The 14220-nt window shown below is 44.5% G+C and overlaps 1 protein-coding gene across 2 annotated transcripts in view; it reads left to right on the plus strand.

Annotated features, from left to right (window-relative positions):
* The window catches only part of tmcc3 (transmembrane and coiled-coil domain family 3), a 33596-nt gene that overhangs the window by 15704 nt on the left and 3672 nt on the right, over positions 1–14220 (plus strand). For both annotated transcript variants that reach the window (XM_035147654.2, XM_035147652.2), the window contains exons 2-4: positions 11396–11566; positions 12205–12986; positions 13658–13793. In XM_035147654.2, coding sequence (XP_035003545.1) covers positions 11396–11566; positions 12205–12986; positions 13658–13793 — 1089 coding nt within the window. The remainder of the gene's footprint in view (positions 1–11395; positions 11567–12204; positions 12987–13657; positions 13794–14220) is intronic.

Genomic DNA, 14220 nt, shown 5'->3' on the forward strand with positions numbered 1-14220 from the left:
CTGTTCCCCCTATCTCTCTCTCTCTCTCTCTCTCTCTTTCTCTGCCGCTCTTTGTCGTATCGTGAAATAACCGAGGGGTTAGATCCATTAAAAACGAGCGAGCGTGAGAGGAGGAAGCGACGCGGTGCGTTAAGAGGAGAATCTGTGACCGTATTCTGTAAATTGTGTAAATTATTTCACATGTTCGCACACTCTCTCTGCCTCTCTCTCTCTCTCTCTGGGTTTGGATTAGGGATTGAGTGGGCTAAGCTGACAGTGAATAGACACACACCAGCAGCGATGCCGGGTATGTGAGTAACACGATGCGGATTAACCGACACACAAATTCTCTGCCCATCAAAGAGATCTTGTGTTAGCCTAACAAACACACACACACACACACACACACACACACACACACACACACACAGCTTTTCCCCCCTTAGTCATAGCTTATAATGCAGATTCTTTCTCAATTATTAGACTCTTGTGAGGAGACATATTTAGCTGCTTAAATCTTGTTCGGCCCTTCGAGCATTTTAATTTGAATACACTTAAACCCCTCTTACTTTACAAATGTGGCAACACGACATAATAAATGCTAAAGACGTGTAAAGCACTAAAAGCACTGGAACAAAGTTTTTGTTCTAATTCCACTTAATGAGTCATGAGCGACACCGAATATCATAAAAACACTGAAGCTGTCGGCTACAGCCTTCGTCAAACACACACTCCAGTTATGGACCATGTGCAAATAAAGCCATAGATTATTTCAGTTCGATTCCACCTGCCAGTCACGGTTACGTAATTCACACAGGGGAGTGTTTGCATGCGGCCGTGTGTCGAAATTAGAATTCAGGATAAGTCAGACCTCAGGGCCGTGTACTGTATGTACTGTACGTACTGTAGGTTAGTGTGCGTTTAAAGTGAAGAGCAGTGTCGGAATCTGGTGTCCAAAAATAAAAACGTCTCTGTCGAGCTGTTGAATGTATCTGAACTCTTTGCTCTACTACTATCTAAATACAGAATGGGTGAATGTACAGTATGTGTGTCTGCAAAGTATTGGACATCCCAGTGATGTAGTTTCTGCGATACCAAGGAATTTAGACCTGCACTCCAGGATAGAGAGCTGGATATGAGTCAAAATTACCTCATGCTGCTAATTCTATAAATGTCCCGATTCTGCAGTATTCGGTTCTACAAACAGTTCATCAGTGGTGAACCATTCTTATATCCTTTAAATGTCTTTGAATTTATGTCTAGAACTATTCAATAACACAAAGTCCAACGACCTTTAACAGATTTCAGTGATTTTCTCAGCCGCTCAGGGACTCTGGGGATCGATTGGAGCCCTGATTGTAGTAGTCAGTGGCTCTATCTTCATCCCCCGCAATGGTGACGCTCCTGGCTCGGCTGTAGAAGCAGAATCAGAGACTGGTCCTGACGTTCAGCGTTGTTTCCGAACTGCATGAAAAAGCAATCAGCCAAACCGAGCGTGCGCTTCATTAACGATAAGAGCACTTCACATGTGGAGAAGTGGCTGCTTCTCTTTCGACTCGCTCCTAAATCTCGCCTTTGGTAAAAAATCTCATTTGAACTCTTGTGTTTTGAATCTGGTGCTTTAAGTTCTGTGGGATTTAAAGGTTGATTTGGATTATTGGAAATGTCGGGACGTTACTGAACAATTCTTCATATGCTGCTGGGTACTGGAGCCTCTGGTTCAATGTGGATTAATGTGTCTGAATAATCCCACAAGTATTAAGTTGTTTATTTGACCGGTCTGAGAATCAGTGGTTGAAATGTTCCCTGAAATGTTCCCTGAAACGTTCCCTTTAAGGCCACATTGCAAACTCTGACCTTAACTTGTGTGATTGCTCTGTTTTTTAAAGCTCTAATCCGATCCTGATGATCCACCTGTGGAGTTCAAACTCTGACCTGGACTTGTTGCAGCAGGCGGGCAGGATTTCCCCCTCGCTCTCCTCCCTCGCTCCCTCGCTCGCTGTCACTCTCTGTCTCCATCACGTCCTCCTCCTCCGCGCCCTTTAAATCTCTGTTTCTGCCTTTTTGCTCAACCTCACACATCTGCATCCCCCCCCGCCCCTTGCGTTTTGATTTCCTCCCCGCAGCGTCTGAACAAGAGCAGCGGCTGCCGGGGTAATCTTTGCTCTGGGAAAAAAACCGAGATTAAAATCTCAGATTACAAGAGGAGAGGAGAGAGAGCGAACGAGAGATTACAACCTTTTATTTTTTTTTCATCGGGTCCCAAACTGCATGTGGGAGTGTAAAGGAGGTCACATATAAAAATACACATCGGTTCAGATTGTGCCGAGCTATTCTCTCTCACATGCATAAACCCTTCCCGTGGTCATTGTTGAGCTGCTGTCGGACACGCACTGAAATCTGTGTGAGAACGCAAATGCGGAAACCTGGTTAAATCTCCATAATGAGCCTGTGAGAGCGAGCGAGTGGGCGTGTTGACGACGTTCTTCACACGTGACGGTGGGAAAACTGGAAAAATACCCAAAAGAACAGAAATATCTCAGGATGAAAAAAGCATGAGACACCCGTGCAGATGTCAACTTGGAGAGGCGACAAGATTCGAAGGCTTTAGGCGATTAGGACAGACGCCGATGTAGATGTGCTGTGAACGTCTTCCTGTTGATGTGTACGTGTCCGACTCTTCTTCATGTGTGAAAGTCAAACTATGGAAGACGTCCTGACCCAATCTGTCATGTCTGGAAACGGCCCAGAACACGTTGTGCTTAGTTTTTTAAAGTTTTGTGTGTCGTCGTTGTTTCTCTACTTGTTGGAGCTTTATTACCGAATAATTATCTGATACCCGGCTCTCCAGATAATTAATGGATTGCCAACAGTTCATTGATTTTTCAACGCACAACGCTCCTCGTTTCTCCCTCTGCTGTGATTTATTGATTCGCTGTATTACCTAGTTTCTCTCTGGTGTTGTAAACAGCAGTGAAGCCGGCTGCATCACCTCTTTGCTCTTTTCTCTTTCTCTTTACGTTCCTTTGAAAACAAACACTGGAATGAAGCTTCCAGCCCAGAAAGACTCGCCCGAGCTTAAATGAAATGTCAACTGCACGTAATTTAATGTGCCTCACTAAATATAGCTCTTTATCATCAAACATCAGTAGCATCATTCATTTAGAGACATTAGTTAATTACAACAAACAGATAAAACCAGATTATCAAAAAGATTGACAGCTGCACATCTGCGTTTAACATTACGCACCATCCAGTCTGATTTTAAAACAAGTGATGTGCAGTGGTCTGTTTCATCTCACTGCTTTAACACGAATAAGTGTTTTTTATAAAAGCCTGTTGATGACTCTCGTTCTATTTACATCAGATTTCTGTTGGTAAGTTGATGCAGCAGCTTCCTCTTTGCATCGGTTTGTGCCAAATGTGGTTTGAGAGTTTAAAAGCACAAACTCTAGTGTAACAGCACATTCGAGAGCTGCCGATTTGAACCACCACTCAAATCCAGACGGGTACCTCAACAGCTGAAGGAGGCAGCGCCGTGACATTTCTATAGATATCCACCATGTGCGGAGGAGGACATTTGATAACTGTTCAGACAGTGACATCAAAAATTTAAATGTCCAGTTTGTTTTTAAATGTATGACCAAATACCTGGTAGGGATGTCGTGAACTCCCGATTCGAAGAACAATGATATTGTGCAAATCTAATTGGCGCACCTTTAAATAATACATGTTTTGCCGTGATGCAGTTACTATAAAGTAAATAATTAAAGTAAATATTAGTTATTAGTTATTATTTCCAACCCTGGTCTATGATATACATACTATTATTGGTATTAAGGAATAATTTGCCCAAATTAGGTAAAAACAAAAATGTAAGTAGAGTCAGTAGAGTTAACCTGAAAATCAAGCACGTTTTATCTTTGAAATCCCATAACTTTATAGTAACTTTACTCTTTTCAGTTCTTTTTAAGTCTCAGCCAGTCGTCCCCTGACATCTGTCCCCTGGAAACATCTGTCCCCTGACATCTGTCCCCTGGGAACATCTCAACCGATCAGTTTGAACCTAAATTTGCAGCGACTGCAGAGGGTCAGAGACGAGGAGAGGATGAGAGGAGGATGTCTCAGTGTCTGACTCAGTCAGACATCTCGACCTCCTTCATCCCTCCATCTGTGGATTGTTAATGAGGCACTGCAGTGGAGGGAGGAAGGGGGGCATGTCACTGCAGCACTGAGCCACTTTCATTCCCTATGAATGTGTCAGTTTGACAAACTACAGAGCTCTGCTAGAAATTAAACTTCTTCTCAAACAGCTTACATGTTGCTCAAAGGCTGAAATGTTGAAAAGCTCTTTTTCTTCTAAGCTATGTGATGTTATGATTCTCTCTCTCTTCCAAATATTGAAATATAGAAATCCTGTGTCCTGTTAACAGAGCCGTTGCCATAGTGTAGGCAAAGCAGGCAATTATACCTGGGCTCCCCAAGCCGAGAGGGGCCCCCGAGAACAGCAACACATCCTATGCTTGGCCCCCAGGTCCCGTTTGTCATGGGGCACATTTCAGTCCAGTTTCAGTTGCCACTATTTAGTCAAAGACACAGTTTCCTTCCTGTTCATTTCACACAGCACCCCTTTGCAGTAACACAAACAGGTAGTGGCACTGATGCTAAATGCCTTTCAGACACTTCCCATTGATTCTCTGTTGTCTTCGCTGATTTTTGGTTCCTGTAGATCAATGCGGACGTCGTTGAGATGAGATAATTTCACAACTTGACATGATTGCTTAAGTGCTATTGAATCAAATGAAGTGGCTTTAGGAGCTTGACAGTAAAAGCAGCAAAGAAGCCGCAGCGGTGAAGCAACTGCAATCACAGGGAAGAAGAAATGATCAGAGATATGTTGATGAGGGAAGGATCCATTCAGCTGGGGCCTCAGATTGCAGCATCTTCTGATGACCTGCAGGTAGAAGAGGATGTTGTACGTCTCAGACTCTGGATAGTGTGGACCTGTCCTGTTCTGCCCGCCACGTCAGCGTGTGTGTGTGTCTGGGTGTGTGTGTCTGGGTGTGTGTGTCTGGGTGTGTGTGCGGAGAGCGGCCTGTTAGGACTTGAAATTGCTTTTCAGGCTTTGTAGCGACACTGTAATCACACACACACTGTTTACTCCCCCTCAGCCCCACCTTGGGTTTGGCCTGAGGTGTGTGTGTGTGCGTGTGTGTGTGTGTGTGTGTGTGTGTGTGTGTGTGTGTGTGTGTGTGTGTGTGTGTGTGTGTGTGTGTGTGTGTGTGTGTGTGTGTGTGTGTGTGTGTGTGTGTGTGTGTTACAGAAAGTTGAACAAAGATGTCAACACAAAGCGAAGGCATAATCAAAAAAATTGGACTTTGGACTAAATGCTTTTTTCTGGATTGTGTGTAGATCTTAGTTCCGATACCAGCGAGCTTAAGAATAATACAACTTATATAACATATTTAAACAGCTGTATTCTGCTAATCCTGCATTGAAGTGATGAGTTATTGCAAGTGTTGTCTGGTGCCATCCCTTGAAACTGTAGTATCACATACGTCACCGTTTTACTTCTGCATAAAATATTGCAAATTTGCTGATATTTTAGCTGCCTCTGGCTCACGCTAAACTTCCGGGGATCACTTCTTCTTCTTCTTCTTCTTCTTCTTCTTCTTCTTCTTCTTCTTCTTCTTCTTCTTCTTCTTCTTCTTCTTCTTCTTCTTCTTCTTCTTCTTCATCATTGTTCTAAAAACAGAACTTGCCGGCGGCAGAGCAGCGTAACTGTTGTTGTGGAACAGAGAAGAAGAAGTGATTGCATTTGTATCTGTGTGGAACTAATATACATAGTCCTAAAATAGACCTAAAATCTAAATGTGTTGTTTATAGCAAAATAATTGTCTGTTAAGATTTTTAAGATATTTGTCTCATAGGCTTGTTATGGCAAATATATGCAAAACCACCTGAAATGTTTTATTATCCTATTCTTGTTTATTTTCCCATATTTTTTAATACAATCTGCTTGTTATCGTTCATTTTGGCAACAGAATCTTCTGTTTTCACATAAAACTGATCGATTATGATATGAAATTAAAATGCTGTCTAGACAGTTTGGTTATTGTAGCTCTGAATCACATTTCCCTTCACAGTCTGTGCAGCATATGAGGAAACGTTAGTGTTGAGCCCTCGTTACGACGCCGAACGTTGCCTCCGCTCTCTGTGTTTGTCTTCTAGCCCATTTCCAGAATTCCATCTGTTCCCAGACTGTTTGGCTTTTCATTTATTCTGCGTGTGATTCTCTGCTCTGTCCGCTCCTCGCTTCCCCACAGGAGGCTTCTCTTCTCTGGTCACGGAGTCAAGCTACTCCCCCTCAGGCTGGTGGCAACCAAATGTCTCATTTCACCTCGTACTTGAAGTCGTAGGTGAACTAAAAACTTAGTTTCTGCCTCTGTGCTCGATTTGAACACAGTTTAAAAACTCAGCATCTTTTCTGTCACCAAAACAAATCCAGTCCGGTTCTTTCTTGGGGCCCATGTATGCGTTTCTTACTATTTAACTGTTTAAATCTCACAAATTAAATATGCAATAGAGCTGCTTTCCAACACAAAGCCCCAGAAATTGTCTAGGAAATGTATTCTGCATTCCTGTATTGTCCTGTATGAGCTCACCGGACATTTCACCAGGGGGGCTGGCAGGAAAGGTTCTGGAAAACTTTAGGAGCTGACTCAGACAAATTGCAGTTTCGATTGCAGACTCGTGGATAAAAGAGAAGTTTACTCTTGAGATAAGACACGTCCTCCAAGCAGCGGAGACAGAAGTGCAATGCTGTTGTGAAGTGGCTCCATATTTCCGTGAAGATAATGTGAAAATTATACCACACGCTGCTTAATAGCCCACATTGTGCTCGATGCAATCTTATTGATGGAGAGCGCCGTTAAAGATCCACCCCTGGACTGTGTTTCGTTTATTATTCATGCAGAGAACACAATCATTTTGTTGCACAAGAGTGTTTTAGTCATCTGTCCGTACACAGCGTTCCCCGCCCACTCCGAGCTGGTTGGATATCTTTGACTTGCAGGTGCTGCGGTTTGTGTAGCGTGGACCGACTCTGTGGCATCTGGGTGCATTAGAGCTGGTGTGCGAGCTTCCTCTCGAGCCCCTCGGGAGGCACAGTCATAAATTAGCAGGGGGTTACTCATCTGTGTTATTCTCAAGTCGGCTGGAACAAAGTGGCCTTGGCAAATATGAAAAGGGAATCGCTGGATTAAGCCTTTCAAAAACTTGTAAATGGTGCCAGAGTACATATCCGTATGTTTGTCGATAGAGCCGCTGTGTGTTCTGTGCTGTCGGGTAAGAAGGTGATAAAACATGTGTTAATAGAAAGTACAGAAAACAGGAACGACTAAAATAACCATCTGCTTTTAACCCCGCTTTCACGGTCGCTGTAAGGGTGTTGGTTCTCGAGAACTTCTGAACTGAAGTACCTCATTTGGTTAATGTCGGATCATTTATTGTTCTTTAATTCAGCATAATTCATGACGTTCTGTTGTTATTTCTTTCATGAGTGCAGATCCTCCACCTCTGTTCCTGTGTGAGACAATCAAACGACCGCTTCACACTTAGCAGTATAATTATGGGCAGGAAGCTTTTCTGTGGTGGGCTTTTTAAAAACCCCATCACATCTCCGCTGAACCTGATTCTCTCAATCCCATCATCCTCTGCTCCTCAACACTCAAACACACACCAGCTTCATTTAGCCTGAGTTAATCTGGTTCAGGCGGCGCGTGGCCCCGTGTTGGGTTCGAGCCCAGTAACAGCTGACTAACGAGGTGTAATCTGGTGTATTCATTGTGATAATACTTTTTATATATGTATGTATTAGTTCATTTATTTGAAACCACATCGTAAGATCAGTGTTCACTCTCTGAAAATCGTAACCAGCAGATATGTGACATGATTTCTTGATAAATGATTCAGACTAAATTTAATTATTAGTATTAATTACTGAATTAATTAAATGCTTTTTTTATCTCCATGCAAAAGACCATAAAATGCGATTGTGCTGCTTTAGACTGGTTCCCCTTACATCTGCAATTAATGATTATTTTCATTATTGATTCATCATTTGTCTTTAAGTTGATGTCTTTAAATGTCTTGTGACAAATAACATTTATGTCCAGTACATTTTCTTTTCTTTACTCTTTTCTTTTCGAACACGCATGGAAGGTTTTATCTTTCTTTAGACGGCCTTGTGTTGATGGATCCGTTGCGCAGATCGATTCGCTCTCGCGTCAGCAGCCGACAGCCTTCTTGTTATTGTTTTGACAAACGATCGAGTCCCCCCCCCCCCTGTCATACTGGCTTTTATCAAAAATGACACAGATCAGCTGACGGGTGGAACATCGTGTTCCCCATCTCCTCGTGTCTGACACGTCTCCACCTCTGGCTCCTGTTTGTGCAGAACAAGTCAGTGGATGAGAGCAACTGGCTCCTGGCGCCGCGAGCGTCAAAGGAACAGGTTTCCTGGGCAGGTTCCTGTGTGTTGGTGCCAGGCCAACGTCTCCCTGTGGCAAGGTCCTTACTCCCTGCTCCATCAATGAGCCGCTCGGATGAGCTGGATTTGTGGGAGTTGGAGTAGCTCTTACTGGCCCACTCGCTCACTCTCTGTCTTTTCCACACACAGTACAGACCACAGGCTTTCTCTGCAGTCTCTAATCTTAGAATTTGAATATAAAAAAGCGTTGTAAATCACACACAGACACATAGACACACACATCTGCCTCATTTTGTTGGCTTTGTGTTGATTTTGCAGCAGTTTGGGGCGTTAAACAGATTCTTGTCATCATCAGAACCAAAGACAGTGAATTAAAATGGACGATGAGTCTCCACTTCCTCCCATTCGCACAAAGATGAACCCACAATGTCTCGATCACGATTCTGTCAGTCAGAGTCTGCAGGCGTCATTGTGACGTGGAGGCTTGGTCTCAAAGTCCAGATGATGCACGGGCTCGACCAATCGTGGATCAGTTTCATTAGTATCTCGTTCGATTCATAAATCCTCCTCTTCAGTCCTGACGTGTTTTTGTGATATCGTGTGAGAGGATCAGTGTTCCTCGAAAAGAGAAAGAGAAACAGAACTGAAAGCTGCAGAGCATGTTCTTATAAATTGATTATTTTCTTTAGCATCAAAGCTTCCAGGAAGCTGCAGATGTAAAGTAAACTCCGTCCCTCGGCTGCGGGGAATTTAATTTGTTGTGGGGAAGAAAAAAAATCTGATTTATAAGATTTGAGCAGCAAGTTTTATGTCGAGCATTAGTTTCCTCCAAGGAGAACGTCTGGACTCCATGCTTCACTTTTAAGAGAAGCGCACACACATCCACTCATACATTTTTTATTGCTCGGAGAAGGGCACCAGACAAGTGAATGTTCCCTTCATATTTCCCCGTGGACAAATGCCCGGGCGTGTTATTTATGTGTATCGGCCGTGTGTCCAGTCGTCTGTGCAGTGATCTAAATGGCCTCAGTGCCGACCGGGGGTCACGGGCTGAGTACCGACCAGATATCTGCTCCGTCCCCCCGGTCGCTGCTCTGCACGGCGCCTCACATGTGAACAACTCCCCACGCGTTCACTCACTCGACCCGCCGCCTCATGACCTGCCTGACTGAGCGGGAGAGGGAACGCAAAAGTGCTGGTTTCATGCAAATGAAAGTGGGATCTGCTCCCATATGTATAAATAGCGTGACTCAATGTTGAGTCAATGTATGTTTAGATAGGAAGCCGGTGTTCTCCACCTTGTTAACCTTGTTTTAGAGGCGATACACACATTTCTTTGAGGATTGTGTTGCTCCTGATGGACTTGCGACCTCAGTATCTCAGCTTTGTGATGATAACGTACTTACAGTTGTACATTGCCTGGAAGAGAAAACATAAAACCATCAAAATACTGGGTGTTTCTGGGCGAGTTTGAATGTTCATGGCCTTCTCCTTGAAGCTACAAGTGTTTTCAAATCTCATCCCGAGCTACCAGAGCATAGAAAGTCTGAGCAGCGGTTTAAAAAAGCCTCAAATTATCTTTTCTATCGTGATAAAACCCAGCAAATCTTCAGTTTGTGAACGTACGACCTGTAAATCTACTACACAGGTTTGTTCTGGCTGTTTCTCGCCGTCTGGTTGGACCGATGGGAGTGTGATGTCCTGAGTGTGTGAGCCATCTGTAATCAGGAGTAGTGAGAAACGCTGTATTAACATGAATGACCGTGTTAATGATGACGAGCAGTCGATATATCGTGGGATGTCTGTCCGGTACCGGTGGACGACGGCTGCTGATGCTGCGGGACGTGTCCCCGGCTGCGCAGCCGAACGCCACAGGACGCCATCAAAGTGTCGTTTATTCTGCTTGTGTGAGGAAAAAAAAAAGACAAAAGAAATGAAGTCAGCGAACCTGCCTTCAGGACATGTCAGCAGTTTGCTTGTGTGTGTCTGTGTGTGTGTGTGTGTGTGTGTGTGTGTGTGTTTTGGAGCCATGGCAACTAGAGTCACCACCTACTAATATTTTAGGTTGTCTTACATAATTGTCTGTCTTCGTCAAAGCAGAGAGGATTTTTCAGGACAGGAGGCACAGGGGGAATGTATGTTCGCAGCCCCGGGCTCTGCACCGCGCCGCTGACTTGACCATTGTGTCGTCTTAAGACAGATTTACGGCCTCATCAGCTGCATTTTCCACCCCCCCCCCCTCCTCCTTCACTCAAATCTAAAAACCCAAGAATCCTCTGAAGATGACTCAATACTCTTTTGATCCTCTTCTCTTTTAGCTCTGTGCCTTTTTCTTTTTCTTTCTTTCTTTCTTGGCAAGAAGGGAAGAAGTTGTTCTCACTCAGAGTCAAGACAGTGAGTGAGAGATGCAAAGAAAACTGGGAAGATGAGAGAAGTATTTGAACAAGGGTCAAAAAACACCTGATGGAGCAATGACCCAGGATTGTGCAGCAGGTTTCTGGTCCATGATGAAACCTGAATGTCTGATTTGAGCCTTTCACAGTCACAGTGTTGATGTTCGTCCACATGAAAACCTTTTATTTTACAGAACAAGCGATGCAGAAAAGATGTTGATGTTTATTTTCTGAATTCAAGTTCTATATATTTGCTTGTATTTGTGTTTTCTGATATTTCTAGTGATTTATAAAAACGTTTATAACGTATTTTATTTACATATCGGCCGATATATCAATATCTGGATTTTTTGCCACTTACTGAGCCTGAGAATAGTTTTAATTTTCTCTCAGAAGTTGCTAAATAAGCTCTAATAACCTCTAAAAAAGAATCTGCAAATACAATCACAACTTCCCTGGCGAAGGTAATAATGTCGGATGCAGTCTGGCCTTTGATTTTTACTTATCTTCCTTCTTGCCCGTGTGTCCACAGGCGGAGCGCAGCGGCTGTGATGTCAACATCCTCAGCATCCCGGTGCCCATGCGTCGCGGCGGCTCCGAGTCCAACCTGGACGTGGTGGACAGCCTCTGCGATGACGGAGTGGGACTGGACTTCACCAAGGGAGCGCTGGGTATCGACAGCCTGCAGCAGAAGACCCTCAAGGTCAGAGGAGACGTAACTCACCTCCAGCGCAGTGTCTCTGTGAATTCACTGTGTTTGACTTGCGGAGCAGCGTGAACACGGGAGGAGAAGATTAAATCCCCTCAGCTCAGTTCGCTGGAAATTCCTTTAAACAGTAATGAGGCAATTCCCATTAAATGTCATAAACGTTTTAAATGAATTAGTTGAAATAATGAAAAGTTGTGCTCCACCACATCTTGTGATTCTTTTTCATCAACGTCCTAAGCGTCTAATCGTTTCTTTTAACAAGTTGTAGATACGCTTCTCAGAGTGGAGTTAGTCCCACCAGAGGAGGATGAGGCTTCAGCCCAGTTTAGTTTAGTTTGATTACTTTGGGGCTTTATCTCGAGTTTTGGGGCAGAAACAGGAACCTGATGACGAGATAATAAACAGTTCATTTAATGAAGTGCTGCCCCCAGTGAGTAATACATATAAAGTAATAAACAGAAAGTAAAACAATTGTAATAAAACAATTAACAAGTTTATTTTTCTTGATATTGCTCCCAACAAGGCTCCTTAAGACAACGATACTTCAAAAACTACTTCAAATGTTTTATATATGCTGAAGAAATGCAGTATAGATGATATATATTGTCTTCCCTCTGTCGTCCTCCCTTCAGGTGACGGAGCAGATTAAGGTGGAGCAGGCGGCCCGGGACCAGAATGTGGCCGAGTACCTGAAGCTGGTGAACAACGCCGACAAGCAGCAGGTGTCTCGTATCCGCCAGGTCTTCGAGAAGAAGAACCAGAAGTCGGCGCACAACATCGCCCGGCTGCAGAGGAAGCTGGAGCAGTACCACCGCCGCATGAAGGACAGCGAGACCAACGGCAAGCACAGCCACAAGGACGGCAGCGGCAAGGAGTCCGGGACTCACAGCAAGGAGGGCAGCCTGCGGGACGTCAGCGCCACCGGGCGACACCCGGCGCTGGATAAGGTGAAGACGATCGGGCCCGGTGTGTCGCTCTCGCCGCCGTTCTTCTTCAACAAGTCCCGGGAGTTTGCCAACCTCATCAGGAACAAGTTTGGCAGCGCCGACAACATCGCCCACCTCAAGAGCTCCATGGAGGCGGGGTCAGGGCTGCAGGTGGACAGCGCGTCGAGGGGGTTGAGCGGCAGCGCCAACACCGTAGCCAAGGCGAGCAAGTACCAGAGCGACGACGAGTGCTCCACCGGGACGTCGGCATCCGCTGACTCTAACGGGAACCCAGGAGGGGGCTCGATGGCCGGGTCCGGGGGTCCTGGGAGGTCAGACTCTAACGGGCGTCTGGGGGAGGTGCTGGACATGGTGCGTGAGATCAGGGATGCGCAGGGACAGTTGGCCGAGGAGATGGAGACGATGAACACACAGTTCAAACGAGACTATGGCTACTTCACACAGGTGCTGCAGGAGGAACGATACAGGTGAGTGAAGAGCACACGGGGTTTGAGATGTTTTTCACCTTAGGGAATCGAACCCCTCACCCGTGGCAGCCAGGGCTCACAGACTTAGAGACACTTAGAAGAATCATCTGTGAAAAACAGCGGATTTGTACAAGTCTGGTTTCATCTGTGGCCACGAGGGTCCAATCTGTCATCAGAAATAAAAACAGGCACACAAAATATAAAAAATCAAACACAATTAATTTATTCTTCTTGTGCTTTGGCTAAAAACAAATAAATAATATGAATTGACCAGGAGGGGCTCTATGTTTGTTGTGTCCTGTTTGTCTCTGCAGCTGCACTGTACAAAAAAACAATAATCCAATTAGCGCCCCCTGCAGTAACGCTCACAACTGGGTAAATTGGGTTTGCACATCAGCTGCTGATCTTACAAGAGCTTTTGACAGTTTTATGGGGGAACATGACTATCAGCTTTTGTCTCCTAAAAATAGATGGCAGAGCTTACACACAAATCCCCGGACTGTTGCTAAGTCAACCGAGGGCAAATGTTTTTTTCAGCAGCTCCGGAGCAGTAGTAGATAAACTGCTGCACTCACCCACACATGCACTCAATTATGCATTGTTTCTTACTCCGTCTTTGGCGCTCGGCCTCCACCCACTCTACGTGTTTCTGTGTGTGTGCACGTCGTCAGGTGTGAGCGGCTGGAGGACCAGTTAAATGACCTGACGGAGCTGCACCAGAATGAGACCAGTAACCTGAAGCAGGAGCTGGCGAGCATTGAGGAGAAGGTGGCGTATCAGGCCTACGAGAGGGCCCGGGACATACAGGTAATGTGTGATGTTCAGACGCTCAGTTTACAGTCAATACGAGAAGATGATATTTACTAAAACCTCATACCTGGATTCTTCTGTTTCTCAGTTTTGATTTCAGACGACACTGTAGGTGTCTTTATTTGGAGGAATCCAGCTGGTTTAGTCAGTTCCAACCCGGCCTACTGCTGCATATGATTTGCATTACTTTTAATACAACAACAGAACAATATGAAGAATAGAATAAAGTTACAAAGCAGTGCTGGTCACCAGGGGAAAGTTTCTATGGTTACTTTTACGAGGAGAGAATAAATAAAACAATTCTAATTATAATGTACATTTCTGGAATCACTCTTCATCGTCCATGTCATTGTTCTTACCTACTTAAATTATTACTTACATTACAAGTATGAACCGTGAAATACCTCATCACGAATTAAATACT

Source organism: Hippoglossus stenolepis, chromosome 22, assembly GCF_022539355.2.
Source record: "Hippoglossus stenolepis isolate QCI-W04-F060 chromosome 22, HSTE1.2, whole genome shotgun sequence".
Taxonomy (NCBI): domain Eukaryota; kingdom Metazoa; phylum Chordata; class Actinopteri; order Pleuronectiformes; family Pleuronectidae; genus Hippoglossus; species Hippoglossus stenolepis.